The sequence below is a fragment of the Typopeltis vanoorti genome, chromosome 1 (genome assembly GCF_054136105.1).
Source record: "Typopeltis vanoorti isolate ZY-2024b chromosome 1, IOZ_Tvanoo_1.0, whole genome shotgun sequence".
Taxonomy (NCBI): domain Eukaryota; kingdom Metazoa; phylum Arthropoda; class Arachnida; order Uropygi; family Thelyphonidae; genus Typopeltis; species Typopeltis vanoorti.
Genome location: NC_143549.1, coordinates 88,968,821 through 88,985,626, shown reverse-complemented (window position 1 = coordinate 88,985,626; position 16,806 = coordinate 88,968,821). Strand labels below are relative to the sequence as shown.

The 16,806-nt window shown below is 34.5% G+C and overlaps 1 protein-coding gene across 4 annotated transcripts in view; it reads left to right on the top strand.

The window, feature by feature from the left end:
- The window catches only part of LOC150110187 (puratrophin-1-like), an 877,727-nt gene that overhangs the window by 277,780 nt on the left and 583,141 nt on the right, over nucleotides 1-16,806 (top strand). Inside the window, exon 1 of one of the 4 annotated variants that reach the window (XM_090398310.1) lies at nucleotides 2,638-3,085. The exons of the other annotated variants lie outside the window; for them this stretch is intronic. Coding sequence (XP_090254436.1) covers nucleotides 3,065-3,085 — 21 coding nt within the window. The 5' untranslated portion in view covers nucleotides 2,638-3,064. Of the gene's footprint in view, nucleotides 1-2,637; nucleotides 3,086-16,806 lie in introns of those variants that run through there. 4 annotated transcript variants of the gene reach the window in all.

Genomic DNA, 16,806 nt, shown 5'->3' with positions numbered 1-16,806 from the left:
CTCATTCAGTCAGTACTATCCACGTATGTTCTTCGTTTATTCTAAAGTTATGCCAATGAAAGGGTGGTTGTTGAGTGGTAAAGAACAGCCATTCACCTGAAGTGAGTTTTGTTAAGCATGGCTAATAGCGCGCATCCATCGAATGGAACCGCTCTCGTTCGATGAGAAGAGGATTTATAGCTGCTGTTTATTAAGCCTAACATAAGCATTTGTTGCTTTTCTTTGCTAACAGATAATACTGTCCAACTCTTATTCTTCTCACCTAAAATACGAAGTGGTTTTTATTTTTGTTTTTCAAAGTAACTTGTTATTTATCATAGTATTAGAATTCTGTTGTTGCATTTTAATTTTTTCCCTTCTGAGATCAAGCAATCCTGGAACCCGAAGTAGTGAACACGTTTGAAGTATTCCTCCCAACGCCCTTATGCTATTTGAGTATACTAATTTTAAAACAATAGTCATTAAAAAAAAAAAAAAAGGGAACTAAACTAAGGTCAAGATTTTATTTTGTACGACTCCAGATATTACTCTTTTCAAGGAATCGCATAGTTATGAAGATTTGAGTTACGTCTTTAAATTATGTCTCTTTTGTTAACATTCATTAAATGCAACTTCCTATTCAGTGGATTCATGTTCTAAAATCAGCTTCTTTTGGAATGGGTTATGAATTAACGAAACAGCGAAGACTCTGAGACCACAATAATAATTAAGTTAATTTAGTCTTAATGACGTTGTTGGTAGTCAAAACCCTACCAATAACATCGTAAGAAGCCGGCTAACTCACCCTCACCTTCATTCGAAAAAGCCTTTATAAAGGTTCTTCGAGTCTTAGGCGGAAGTCGGAACGCCCAGGTCTTTCTAGCCAAAGGGCAGAACCGATTCTGACGGAGTTAGGAAGGCGCTAACAATTGTGATTTGCACTCATAACGAAACATACACAAGCTTTGCTTTATGAGTACGATTTGTAATGCAACCTTCCTGCTGTAATAATTGCTTTTTCACATTTTAGTGACTTTTATTTGTGTGTGTATATATAAATTCTGTTCTTATGATAATTTAGGAATATGAACACTTTGGCTGCAATAATGTTTCTCTAGATAGAAGGAAATATGTTGGCATGTTAATCATAAAATATTCACCTGATATCGACGTGTATTCCTGTTAATATTTCGTCAATCGGCAATATATTCATATCTACTTATTTCCCTACTCGTCATAGTACTATTAATCTTTCAAAATATCTTTTATACGCACAAGATATTGTGGCATGAATTGCTTTTGTTCTAATTCACACTGTTTTTGTAGTACCGAAGAAGTATCAAATCAACCGAATTCTTATATCTTATTTCAAATATCGGTTTCTTTATCAGAATTTATGTTTTAAGAATTTTTTTTTTGATTTCTTAAAATACCGATTTTAGTCTTGTAGGAAAGTTTAAATTGACTAAGGTGTATTTATGTCATGGGAAAATTGCGCATATCAAAATCTAATGCAAAGCTGAATATTACTGAGTCATGTCGAAAATTGGTAGAATACTCTTTAGTTATTATTAAAAATTACATAATAAAATCGGTACACTTTCGTTTTTGTTGGATTCGAAAGAAGCAGAATAGGTGGAATAACCCATCCAGATATGACAAATGAATTCTCACACATCATTGAGTTTATTTGCTTCAGAATGGGATATTTATCTATTTGGATATTCTGATTTTTTTTAATCCTAAAAAATCAACGTTAAGAATGCATATGACTTTTTTTTTATGTTATCACACACTGGCAGTGTACGACTTTGTGTGAATCTATTCAAAGTCTGATTATTCAGTCTTAATTTATTAGAGGAAAGACTGTCAGCACGGAGTCTGAGAGCAACTGTTCCTTAATGAGTACTTCGCAGGCTTTAATGATTAAAAAAAATCATCAAACTCGATGGTGAAAAGTATGTTATACATTTATTACTTATGTATTTGTATGACAATCCTATTTACGAAATTTTGTAAATATATAGTCATCTTGAAGGTTTTCTTGTAGTGGAACTTGTCACATTTCTAGGGAGAAGGAGGAGGGAAGTAACTTATCCTTTAAGAAGTTCGGCCTATCCTACCTGTTATGCATTGGCATGGATTACTCATCAAAGTTCTTCGAATCGTAGATTGCGTAGTCTGTATACCAATTAGGTGTAAAACATTATTCAAAACCCGTCTTCTGCTGTGCTATTTTCCACATTATAATTTCGCAATAATACGTTTAATTATTAAAATAATATTATAGTTAAATAAATTGTAAACCCATATATCGTATTTAGGAATGATAACTAAAAGTAATATTTAAAAAAAATTATAATTAAATGCATTCATGAAACTGTTTTTTTTGCATCGATGTGAGGACATTGCTTGTGTACGAGACTTGTCAATGTGCGTAAAAATATTTGGGAATATATACATTAATTTTAGAAATATTATAATTGAATAAGTACAAAAGAAGTGAGATAGGATAAAGACAGTAACCCCTAAACCAAGTCGACTCTTCCTTCCTCTCTGTCTCCTCCGTTTTCAAACTAGCAAAGCACGCGCAACAAGAGCTCGGGTATGGTTGGAGTGTGTTGTTTGTTGTTGCGGCTGTGAGACGGAGAGGGAGTTCATCCGGTGTAAAAGGTGCACGAATTGGGTACGCTCACACCATACGAAATATCCCTAGAGGGGGGGAAAGTGTCTTTTTCATTCTTTTAGTCTTAACGGACTCTGCTTTGTGCAGAGAAAGATGACACTTTAGCTTCGTTCAGTTTTAAGTCGAGTGTTGTAGTAGTGGTTTACTGCATGTTCTGGTATATCCCATACGCTTCAGGCTGTTGACACAAACTAAGATAACGACATCGCTTCAAATTTCCACCCCTGCTATCTGAAGATTTCAAGTTATCCAACGTATGAGAGAAGTGCTGGGACAAGGCTTTGCTTTCAGTTGTGTTAGTTCGCTTCGATGAGTGAGTACGCACGGCGGCCAGAAACACGTGGAAGTGGAAAATCAGTTCACAACTAACTAATCCAGCTACTACTTGGGATTATTACCATGGATTATGCATCGCAGATGGTAAGTGACTTATGACATGCATATTTGGGTGTGTTTATCATTAAGTTATATAAAAAAAAAGGGGTCATTCAGCCATAGTAAATAGTTCCACGATAAAGTTGTGCACTAGATGTAGTTCTAAGCAGGTCACCTGACCCCTTTTCTATTTAGAAACCACTGATGGCAAAACTCATTTAAGTAAACAAGTGAGCTACGGAGAGAATGAAAAGGGTATTTTAATCTCCTTATTTCGTAGATAATAAGGATTAGCACATAACCAATTAGGAAGGTTGAAATACAAAATCGGAATAAGTTTATGCCACTCATTTCCTTGAAGATCATATGCATATTCGTTTTAGTTATTCGAATCAAGTTAAGCCTGTTATCGTGTATAAATTGGACAGCCTTCCTTTGTATGTGCTGAGATAAATCTTCCGTTAGGTGTTGTGAACTTGACAATGTTGGAATTGCACAAGCGGAATTCTAAATGGGCTTGGATGATTGTCATTTAGATAGAAGCATCTGAGCAGTTACCCCTCCACAAAACTACGATTTCTTCCACACATTTTAAAGTAATAAGGCGGTATTCATTGTCTGTACTTTATGCTTACGAAGTGTGACACATGTTATGTGTCACACTTCATAAGCATAAAGTGAAAACACAATTACAATGAACACTTCGTAAAAAAAAAAAAAAAGTGTTCATTGTAACCGATGATCTAGTTGAATGTATACTTGTTAACAAAAGTGGCATGTTATAATGCGTATGACTCCTTCGGGAGAGTAGTCAAAATATCTAGCACGTAGGAAAAATCACCTTTCACATAAGTAATAGTTGAAATATTTTAGTTCATCTGAGTTTTTCTTTCCTTCCCATTCAATCAAACTCTCCCTATTAATTTAATATTTGGGCTTCGTATTTCTCCTTATGCCATTCTCTCACTGTTTTCTTTTCAACGTGCCCGGTCACAACACCACTCCCTCGTTCTGGTTTAAGAGCACAGCTAACACATGTGCAGGTGTTCGAATGGTTGTGATGTTGCCTGCTTTGTTCCTGTGTTGACACTGCGCGCCCATTCTTCAGTAAGCCACGTGACCCTCGCTATTTAACTATCACTTCTCATTTTGATATGAAGGACAAGTTCCTTCAATTGATTGGCGCATGCGTTGGAACACAATTCTGAGTCGAAACTAAAACAATAATAAAAAAAAAAAAACAGTTTTAACTTGGTAGCAACTCTAACCGTTTCGTTTACAACAATGATTCTAAAAATTAAACAGTACCTTTCTTCAAGGGGACCAGGATTTTAGGTGGGTCGCTGGACATAAGTTCTACAGTCATTGCTTATCATAGTAGCAGGAGGAGATAAACGGTTATGCAAATAAGATATTATTACTGTACACAGCAATAAAAAAAAATGTAGCATGCTTACAGGTTGTGGTACAAGTGTAAATTTGTTTCCTTTTGTTATTTATTCTTACTTTTTATGAATGTATTTTCCAAACTAGTAAAGCAAAAGTAGGCCTAATAAATGCGAAATGGAACAGTTGTGTGTGTGTGTGGGGGGGGGGGGGGAATACGTCACCGATCTCCTGGATATCAAGAACTTCTAATACGGTTAATAATGATGTATAAAACATATGGAAAATAAATATTCCACATCACAAAGAAGTACTTCATAACTTAATAGTACGCTGTATTTTGTAACAAATAGTATCTTATTGAACTAAGTACTGTATAATAGATTGGAAGCTTGAATTTGATTTTGTAATTTTAGTCGCTACGGTTAGGGCTACCGACTTATTTGTCCCTTAGTCTATTCACAATACTGTGTATACGTCAATTCCCTTCAGGAAGGACTATAATCATAAGATCATGAAATAAATAAATATTACGGTTGTAATTTTTTTCTTATTTATCACTACTATTGTTCCAGTACAACCAATATATAGTTATAATAAAAAATAAAAAAAATAATGTTCACGAGTTTCAGATAAAGGACAAAAAACACTTTATAACCAAATAGGGAAAATGTTTGCTATAAAACAATAATGGATATTACTAATGGTCGTTGTTTTTCATATAAAATTTTCATATTAAATGGTGGGGGGGGGGGTGAGATCCAATCTGAAATACTCTAAAGATCAAAAATTATATCAGATAAGTCATACGAGGTGAGAAATACTGAATAAGATACACTGATAAGTTTGAATTTCGTGTTTTTTGTGGAATTAGCTTCCCGCTATTAATTCCAAGAATGTCGGCCTGTTTTCAGTGGTTATGGGATTTACAATAACGTCCATCTTCCGCTGTATTAATGCTTGTGTGCTTACATTATACTGAATGCTAGAATTATACGGTATTTGAAATGCTATTCGAGTTTATGTTGGAATTTAAATGCAAATAGTATATCCACCTGTAGATGCTCATAAACAAGTGTATAAGTCTTACGATGATTGGACAAAACCACTAAAATATGAAAATATAGTTTCGTGTAATCTTTGATCAAATATAAATTGAGAAAATTTCGCAATTACTCTGAAAATATTAAAAAGACTCAACGTTTAGCTTTAAAAACCGAAATATAAAGTTCTAACGTTTATATCCAAAGATTTCCAATACATCATAATGGAATGTGACCTTTCTGTCATTAAGGAAGCTGCAAATTTAGGATGAACTTTAATAATTTTTTTTATATCGTTGGCATGCTGTTATTTGGTTAACTTTATGCTCGGTGAAGTTTAAAAAATGTCCTACTTATATGAAAAAATAAATGTATCATCCTGTCTTTAACTAACCGTGATAATTTAAAAATTTTATGCGCTACAATTAACCCACATTTTACGTTTCAAAGTTGCCTTTCTAATCTCTTTGCTCGTGTGTGATGAGCATGCACGCATGAGGAGTAGGACATCTTTTATCGATGACTCTGGTATTTCATACTCATCCTGAAATGAAAGCAAACATCCTTCATTCACCATAGATAAAAAGGAGAACACCTGCAAAATTTCAATGCTAATCAACCGATTACTTGAATCCTATTCTCTCTGTGTACGATCATAAGGTATGGAGCGTGTGATTTGATTTTCTATTATAATCTTTTCTATATTAGTCGCATTTATTAACATTTAAATGAATATCACAAGGCTATCTTTCTAATATTAACTTTCGTTGACAAAGCTGACACCTATCAATTTATATTTTAGTTACGTATTGTTTGTTTTGGTAAATACAATTTTCAATAAAAGTAGTTTAGTTTATAATAAAATAATTATCATTTAAATTAACTATTCATTTCAAATTTTAGCTGCATTTTATTTAATAAACTAGTTTTAAAAGTATTTTAGCATCTTTTGGGGGGGAAAAAAGTTCCATTTTACATCATCGTATGTAACGTTCATTTCCTCTGATCTTAGCAGTTACTTTAATTATCGCGGCTTAATATATTGAAGTTTAATTATAATAAAAGCATTTGAAACTTAATTATCATAACTGCGTCATATGGAAAGCTGTCTGCACCGGAGATAATCATGTTTCAACTAACTTTGGACAGTTTCATCATTGCAGCGCTGAATGTCTGCTATAAACAATATTAGCCAACATATTTGTCTCCGAGGCCTGATAACAAATGTTTACCATTTGTTTAATTAGCTTACTAGGTTCCTGATAGTTTAGCTATCCAATAGTCTAATGGAGTACAAATCCCTTAGAAATAGAAACGCTTTTTATTTTATTTTTATTTTTTTGTGGTCATCACCCGCGAAAGGTTATTACTCAACCTATAGTATATTTGTACCGTGGGTGGGCTAAGGTTTTTTTTTTTTTCATTTTTGTCAATTTTTGTAACTTTATTTATTTTTAAATGTAAAATGCAGTCGCTGTTTTTTTTTTTTTTTTGTCTTTCTTTCACTGTACTGCAATACCAGAAAAGTTTACGTAGCTCAGTCAGTTGCAACAATGCCCCCTTTGGCATTGTGGAAACTGTCAACCAGTGGCGAATTCTCCATGCTTGCTATGCAAGCTCATTATTTGAGAAAGAAGTAATATTTATTTGTTAATAAATGCATGCATTTATAAGCATTCCATTTATGTTTTTATTTTTGTAGACAGAAGACGTCTTAAGCTTGCGCGGCAATAATTGAGCTTTGCGTTGTGTAACGAAGGTCGATGCTTGCTCGTCTAGTCAAAGCTACTTTGGCTTGCTCGGTTGTAGGAGCTTCCAGGTCCTTGCTGCAGCTGTGATTTCATGCGCACGCATAGTCATTTCCGCTCCCTTCACGTCGTCTTAAACACAGGCCATATGCAGTCAAAGCAGCTCTAGCCAGTGAGCTTCAGCCAGCCTTTACAAGTGTGCGTGTTGCTTGGGAAAGTTAAGTTACAACCCACTTTAATGACGATGTTATTGACCAGTTCATAAAGAACTGTAGGGTAGAATTTGTATTCAAGTAGCTAAATTGAAAAATGATACAACATTTATTTTATAAATGATATTCTATTTGTATGATCAAATGTACATACATTTCTAAATATATAGTTTTCAATGGTCAGCAATTCATTATTCCACTAATCAGACTTCAATCACACTTCTCACTCCCTGAATGATAACAAGAGCAAGCGTGAATTTCAAGACCAGCATTCGCCCCTGCTGACAACGTCTATGACGGAAACCATTATGTGAAGGCTTTTCAACTGAAGGTGGATTAGCTGATCTCATACACCGGTGACAGGGTTTTCATTCTGATAACATAATAAACTGGCCTCATAGTCGTAAATCCAAATGAACGAAACCCAGAAAAATCTTTTTATGCTATGGCATAATTTTGCGGTGAAGTATCATATCCTTAAACTGCTGTATCGATCCGATTCTCATGGTACAGCGAGCAAGGATTACATGTGTTTTAGGAGTTTACGCAGATCTGTGAAATGCACTATAATGATGGGAAGCGTTGATTCCATTGAGGGAGGTTGCTGACTTCTCTAACAACTAGTAATTGTCTTTAAGTCTTACAGAAGAATCTCTGGAATGTTAGTAAACACTACTAAACACATTCAAAATGGGTAGTACCGAATCGGAAAAAAAAATTACTCTATTATCGTTTCCATTTATTATGGAAGAAACCGCGCACCCAGGTGGGCACTCATGCATTTCAAAAGGTGGATAAACACACCGGAATTACAGACGCGCGTTCTCATAACACTCTTCAACGCTTCGCAAATAGTCCGTTGCCCGTAGGTCAAGTTCATGGAACATGACGAATAATACAAAGGTTAAATCCTGTCACATTCGGTTCCTGTAGACATGCTTTCACATTAGGTTCATATTGGTGGATAAGCTCCCAATACCACCAGGTTAAAGCTTCTAAGACCTTGGAAATATGTAGCTCATGTTTTCGTATATTCACCACCTCTACCTGCTTTGCTTTGATAGAATGTAGTTAGTGCGAATTAGCTATCAATATAATTGCTCATAAGGTGATTAGCGGTCTTGCAGGATGACACTTCTCACAAAAAACTAACTATAGCATATTAGTATTCTGGATCAGCTGACAATGATAATTGGAAAAATTGTACCATTTTTATCGGCTGGAAAATAGGGAGGGGGCTTCATTTCCGAAATGTAATATTTGGGTTGCTACTTATGTTAAGTGGCAGGTTGCCCCTTTTTATTTTTCAGGTTGTATGTTTATTTATTGTATCATCGGTAAATCTGGAAAAAATTGACTCACGTTTGTTTGTTTCATTGATATCAGTCGTAGTAACTAATGTGCTTAACTATCAACTGTATTTTCTGAAAATACGACTTGGTTGAGACTTTTTCCGTGGGACTCGCATAAGTGTATTCACAGCTTCCGTAGCTTAATTAGTTTTGGCGAAGCCCTTTGGTTGGAAAGCCTTGAATGACCTTTATGACGGCTTGAATACAGTTGAAGAGGTGAACTTATTGGTGTGAAAAAACGATTTTGAACACTTAAGTGAAACTGTTCATATATATGTATATAAATTAACATTTCTGTGCCCGAGTACAAGACCTTTTTTATTTAGAATGATTGCATTACAATTTTCTAAATGAAACATTTAAAATCAAATCCTAAACAGATATATAATTTCCACATCAAATTTTCTGACATAGTTTTTTGCATTACATCGAAATATATATTTTTAAAAATTCTAAAGTATTTAATTGTTTTGCGCAAACTTAGAGTAAAAAAAAAAACCCTCAAAATCTTATCTTATAAAATTTAGGGGGGGAAAGTATGTTAACCTTGCCCATCAGATTCTAATTTGAGAATAAATTTTGTCACAGATATTTTACAGATTCGTAAGAATCCATTTTTATGAAAGGCAAACTCGTTAACATAAGTATGTAAATAGCGATCAGAATAAACTTACAAAGACGCCATTCATAGCTTTCCAGCCATGCACTGTTTTGACGGGGAAAAGAGGATGGGAACAGATGATAATACGCCATCTCTATAAAGCAATTGGGGGGCGGGGAGAGAGAGAAGAAATAAAAACAGTGATGCGTCTCCCTTGCTGTTTCCTTGCTCGGCTGTTGACCTGGTGTCGTAAGCGTATACGATCAGTGTGCAGACCGAAGTACGTCGATAGGTCTGTAGGCTTGGCTGAAGGGAGGAAAGCTGATAAGGGTTCGGCCACTCCTAATACCACTCGTCTTGGTAGAGCCACTTGGGATACACTAAAAGGACATTACCGAAGAGAGCGGTAGAAAATCTATCAGTCTCCGTGCACGAGGTTAGAAACTGGACTTGACATATTTCTTTATTTCTTCATTTTGTTTTTATTTCATTCCTTAAATAGGGAGGAAAAAAATAAATTTTGTCAGTTTCGAATTCGGGGATATTTTTGAAGTCACAGTTTTTCTTAAATTCATAAACTTATTACGTTAACAAGAAATTAACAAACTTGATTTGAATATAGATTAACTAAAAGCAATGAAGTGAATTAACAGTTTTGAGTGTTTTCTTTAGATGCCAAAAAGCTGTTTTTTTTTTTTTTTTTTTTTTTCCTTTATGCGTGACAAGTATATTCTGAAGTAATATGAATGCGTAGTTTGACCTCCACATCGTATAACATTTTGCTGCTTATAATTTTCTTTGTGACCACAAAATATTTCTATTTATTTTATCCCAAACTATTTTGCACATGACGTTTTAATTTGCTAACTCTACGCTTTTTCATTAAAAATACAACTATAGAGGGTAGGCGACTGTCACGTGTAACTCAGTTGTTTTCTCTAAAAATCAATACTACTTCTCGCCTGAAAAGTCGTTGAAAGTGCGTTTTACGAATGAATGAATGAATGGCGGAGATATGTTCAAGGTCACCATTAATTTTCCCTTGAATACATACATCTCTCAACACGAACTTCGCGCAAACTTTTATTTCCTAAATATATGCCATAAAGCGATACAGTTTTTCATAATATTGAAGCCACCGAGTTGCACGAGAACGGCGAACCACCCAAAACTATTTTTAAAACAGGGACCAGATTTAGTACTTTGAATAAACTGTTTGCATCCGGGCGCACTCGCTGGATCTGTGTGCCTGAACGCGCGTGCTAGCGCCACCCTTGTACTACCACCGTTCGCGCGTTTCTATAGTCGATAAAGTGGTTCACTGGGTCTTACTCAGGTCTTTTGTTTGCTTTTAACCTGGATTTGTCGCTCGTGAGTGCTTCTGCGTGCCTGTGACTCATCTTCTCCGTTATATTTCCGTACTTCTTGCAAACTTTCTGTTCGTTTGGAATGTTACATTGAACATTAGGATAAGAAATTTAGCTCATAAAAACTTTAATTCATAAAAAAAAAAAAAATCTTTGGTACGAATAAAAGTAGAATAGCGGATAGTCTTTATTTTTTAAAACATCGAGATTTTTTTTTTTTTTTTTTTTTTTGAAATTGAAAGGTACGAACTTTGTTCTAAAGTTATATTTGGAAAAGGAAAGGCTAGATTATTTTCTCTGCAGTCCAGATATAGTTTTTGACCTCACCAGGTTCAATTATTTAACAATGACGAAAGCTAAGTTATGAACCATCTGTATGACACTGGAAGTATACCTTCCAGTGTCATACAGATGGCTTGAGAATTCTATGGATTATAGACACCACTCCTAGAATCCTGAGAGTGTCAGTTCGAAGTGGTCTCCTCTATTAACCATCTCATCCTATCTTCCATTCATGTACAGTATATACCAGTGATGGCGAACCTATGACACACCTTGGGTGTTGAAAAATATTGGTATTCTGATGAAAAAACTGCGATAAATCGTGTAAGATCGCTCTCAGTTAAGGCGAAGGTAGGTTTCGGTTCATTAAAAGAATTATATTTTATAGTTAGCCTATTTCTATTTTATTTGGTAGTTAGAGCTAAAGCTCTTCTAGCAATTTTCTCTTCTACATACTCTTGTGAAACTCTATTTTCTGTCTTAAATAATATTAAATCGAAAGGGAGAAATAGGTTGAGCGCTGCCTGTGTAGCATTAAAATGTACACACTATAGCCCTTCAATAAAGCAACTTTCTTCCAGCACTCAGCAACAGAAAAGTCATTAAATGTAATGTAAGTTTGCAATTTCACTTTTTTAAATTAATTGCATAATATGAATTCATAGATTTTATATCAATGTCCTATTAAATAAATAGCCTAATATGATATGTATAAGTCACCATCTATGATTAAGTAGTTAAATTTATAATGTATGTATGCAAGTGACACATCAACAACGTCAATATTTAAAAAAAAAAAAAAGATGTTTGACACACCTGGGTAAAAAGGTTCGCCATCACTGGTATATACCAATTGTCGCAACATATAAACTAAGTATATGGTTTAGCAACAACGGATTTAACATTAATACCGACAAAACTAGATATGTACTTTACATTAACAGACAAATTAGATCACAGTAACTATAAAATAGCATGAAAGGAAATGTAGCGATATTCTAAATTGTAAATGTAGCTTAATCAAAAAAAACAAAAACGTCAGGTATTTGGGCCTCCATATCGATAGCAATTTGAAGTGAAACTTCCACACCACTTTCTTAACAAATTTAGGTTCATAGTAGTTTAGGTTCATAATTAACAGCATATATTATGTTAAAAAAAATTTGTAAATGCGGCATTCTCAAGATGTTTATACTATTCCTGGGTAAATTCCTCACTGCAATATGACATTACCTATTGGGGCGGAAACTATTATAATCTGCTTCCATTAATAAGAATACAAAACAATAATTAGAGCCATAACTACTACCGACTTCGCGCATTCGACCAATGATCTGTATATCGTTCATAATATTCTATCATTTCAGAAACTATATTTCTATGGTTGTCTGATATGTAAAAAGAAACACTGAAAGTTTCTTGGTATATAACGTAGACCAGCGTTTATCAACCTTTCTAAGCCCAAGGACCAGTAAAATATCTAAAACAATTCTGCGGACCACTAAGTTACAGAGGCGTAGCTGGGGGGGAGGGAGCAGCCCCTGGCGGCACCTTCTTACTTTTTGACGTTTTTATGAAATCTTGCCTTACTGTCTATAAAACAGCAACTGAGTGATGAAATAGACTTCGACAATGTGATCGACGATTTTGCGAACAAAAAAGCAAGAAAAATAACATTTTAGAATGTTGGAATTAAAGTTTTTCTTCAAAAATAAACATAGTATTTTTAATTTATTTCCCTATCCGTCGTTCTGACTTTTTGTAATTTTTTTTTAAAAAACCTACGTAGGAATTACCAACATTTCGTCAAAACTGTGCCATTTATAACATAATAAATCTAAATGCATGTTTTGAAAGATATGGCAACATAATTAAATTGGAAGTAAACGATTAAAAGTATCATCATTGAACAAAGTTTTAATTTTTATTAAACAAATAATGATATGATTATGTTACTACTTACTTTTAATGAAATGGTTGAGCTCCTCAGCCCTTGCAGAGTTGCTGGGTATCTGGCTCAATATTCTTCAACTTCAGTCGAAGATCGGCGCACACACACACTAAGGCGATTTCTGTATTTTGTTTTTATTTGAAGGAGCGATGAAAATCCTTTCTCACAAAGATAGGTTGTAGAAAACTGCATTACGGTTTTCAATGCTTCTTCAGATAATTCCAGAAATTCACTTCTCAGTGAAGACAAGATCCAAAATCGAGCAAAACCAAGATCACGGAATTGCATTTTAAGCCCACTGTCACTTGAAAGCTCAATTAACTGTTCCTTTTTCGATAACGAAAGGTCGTTCTCGCGACTGCAAGCCTGAAATGGGTCGCGAACCCACAGAAATTTCTTATAAAATTTATTCGGAAAATATATTTCAAAATTCCGTTTCAGAGTTTTGAGGTGGTCACAAACCCTTTCCACAAACTCAGAATGAACGAAAATATTATTTTCCACTAAAAAGGATTCCAGTGTTGGAAAAGGTGCCAATTGTCTGTCTTTTACATAATTAATCCATAAAAACCAGTTTTTTCTCGAATGCCTTTATTTTGTCGTAGGCATCAAAAACAGAGAATTTCCCTGAAAAACATAGATTTAGTTCATTTAATTTCGAAAAAAATGGCTGAAAGATAGTATAGTGTTGATAACCATGCTTCGTCAACAAGGAGTGATGCAAAATCAGAATTACGTTCATTTACAAATAATAAAACTTCGTGCCTTAATTGAAATAACCTTGTTAGTACTTTGCCCCTGGAAAGCCAGCGAATTTCAGAATGAAGCAAAAGTTGTGTATATTCACTGCCCATTTCATCGCAGAGTACTGAAAATAGCCTATTAGTTAACGGTCGAGCTTTAATAAAATTAAGTAGCTTGACAGCGTTGTATAGCACAGTTTTAAATTCTGCTGGCATTCCTTCGGAGGCTAACACTTCCCTATATATGAAACAATGCACCCAATTCATATCCGGAGCTACTTCTTTGACCTTAGAAACAACTCCATTATGCCTGCCTGTAAGAGCGCGAGCTCCATCCGAACAGAAGCCTATAAATTTTTCCAACTGGATCCCTTTTGTGTACTATGTAATCATTGAGAGTGTGAAATATTTCTTCTCCAGTTGTTCGGGATGACAAAGTTCTACAAAACAGAATATCATCGTGAATGTTGTAATCGGGCGCATATCTGACGTAGCATATTAAACTGCGCATCATTTGTAACATCAGTAATCTCGTCTATTTGTAACCATAATAAGGGCTCTCCTTAACTCTTTCGATTAACTGAGGTTCTATGTCACCTGCCATATCATTAATTCTGCGACCGACAGTGTCATTTGAAAGAGGAATCAAATCAACATCTTTTAGTAACTTGTTGCCAAACATAGTTTTTACCACATCTTTTATAGCTGGAAGTAGTAAATTTTCACCAATAGAATGAGGTTTCCCTGTTTTCGCTATGCGCAAACTTAGGATGCCAGTAGAAGAAACCGTTTGCTATTAATGGAACCCATGGCTGAAATTACATCTTTCCCATGATTTAATGTCCCTAAGCGTTGCTGAAAAAAATTCAATTGGCTTATTTTTCACATCACAATGTTTAGTTTCTAAATGTCGTCGGAGTTTCGCAGGTTTCATGCACTCGTTCGACAACACTTCATAACAGAAAACACATTGAGGTTTCTATTCACTTTCATCTCCACACCAAGTAGACCTAAATTCCAAATATGAACTGTTATATTTCCTACTGTAGTTTTAATTTGAACTGCTTGTTTCTTCTACTTTAATAGTATCAGATGTACCTGCTGTTTCAATACATGTATCACAATTAGAGTTAGCATTACCTGTTTCATTTGCTCTTCTTTTCAAAGTACTAGTTCTAAGCCACTTTTCCATTATTAAAAAAACGTTTCCGAAAAATACATAAATACTGGGGTTAACTCACGACACACTTTGTACAGGTATCACTTAGCACTTCTGAAGATATACTGAGCCTTGGTTGAAGGAAACCTTCAATAATGAAAATCAGTAAACAACAAGCAGTTGGTTGAAATATGGATAACACATGTTCACTTCAAATCTGACAAAACAGCAAGGGAAGGGGGAAGCAATTTTGTTCACTTTACCCCTCTTTTATTATTCGTTATTCTGCAATTACAAATTTAGCGGCAGAATGACGAATAATAAAAGAGGGGTGAAGTGAAAAACAATATAGTTTTATTGCTTCCGCCTTTGAACAGTCCGATGCTATTTTTTTTTTTAAGTCTCCACTTGATTTCAATAATTTTTACTTAGTTAAACAATTTTAATTTGTTTGGATAACTAAAATATATTTAATTAATTTAAGTCTACCTGTGGTCCGCGGACCACAGGTTGAGAAACACTGATGTAGACTATGGATTGCGCTGCGGTCGAAACATGCTGGAAGTACCTAAGGCTAAAAAAAGAAATTTTTCATAAATCTTTCGAGTTCATTGCGACGAGTAGCTATAATAAACTTCCGAATGAAATTAAATCTATAACCTCAGAATATGTATTCAGAAAAAGATTGAGAGACTAACTGGGATTAAACAATGTTGACAATTACTTTAAACGTATAATATAAAATAGATCATTATAACTCATATCATAACCAATTAAGGTATTGATTTACAAATTGGTTCATTCAATTAGGTATTAAAATATCAACGTGTACATTATTATAACTGGTAAGGGATGATGCGGTCCCCAGACCCTCAGTGTCTGTTTTGAGCTAATTACTTTTCTAGTAACCAGTATGGCTACGGCTCTTGGTTACACATATTTGCATTAACTAACTTACATTACTCTAAACCAGTTATCATAACTATGAAACCATTTGAAATATATTATATTCTGCTTGCATATATGAGAACTTTTTATTAACCATAATAAAACGATAACCAAAATAAGTGTTGGTACCAACAAAATATGATAATAATAATACTTAAATTTTATTTTGTAATATTGTACTGTGCATTGAGTTGTATTGTGAAATTGTCATAAGTATACTAGGTGAATAGTATAATATGTATAATTTGTATACGTGAAGTGAATAATAAACTGTTAAACTTTCCTAAACCTAATTCCTGATAGGTCAATTAGCTGTTCCACCTCCATAGACGTCTGTATCAATTGCGTGCGTTCTCTGGCCGGTTTGTCTGTTTTATGCGAGTTAAAAATACAACCGCAATATATTAGCTATTAGGTTGAAAACCTATATAAATATCGCTAACACTATTCAAACCCAAGTCTTTCCAGCCATGTTCTTCCGAATGTATTAACAAGACATTCAACCCTACCCTAAACGTGTATAGAATTGTCTGGGGGTGGGGGAGGAAAGCACACCCTTAAAGCTAGTAGCGCAAGCAGACATTTGATTGACTTAGAACGACAGTGTCACGAACAGATCATTGGACTTCGTTGATTTGATGTATTCGTCAGTGCTGTGGAGTAATGAGAATTTTCACAGGTTGACAATGAGTGGCGCTTATCACGTTGGCCATCCCTGGAAATAATAATAATAATTACAACCCAATTGGATCAACGCTTTAACTTCGTAATATTAGAGCGACATGACTCGATGGAATTTTTAAGTACTTTGGAAAAAGAAAATAGAAAATTCATACAAAGCAGGCTCCATAGTAATCTCCTTTCTCATGCACACACCTCATTTCGAATATCCTTCTAGGATGAGAAAAACGCTTATACGGACTTTTCAAGTGAAGGTGAGTTAGCCGGTCTCATAAGAAGGTAGTAGTTTTCAT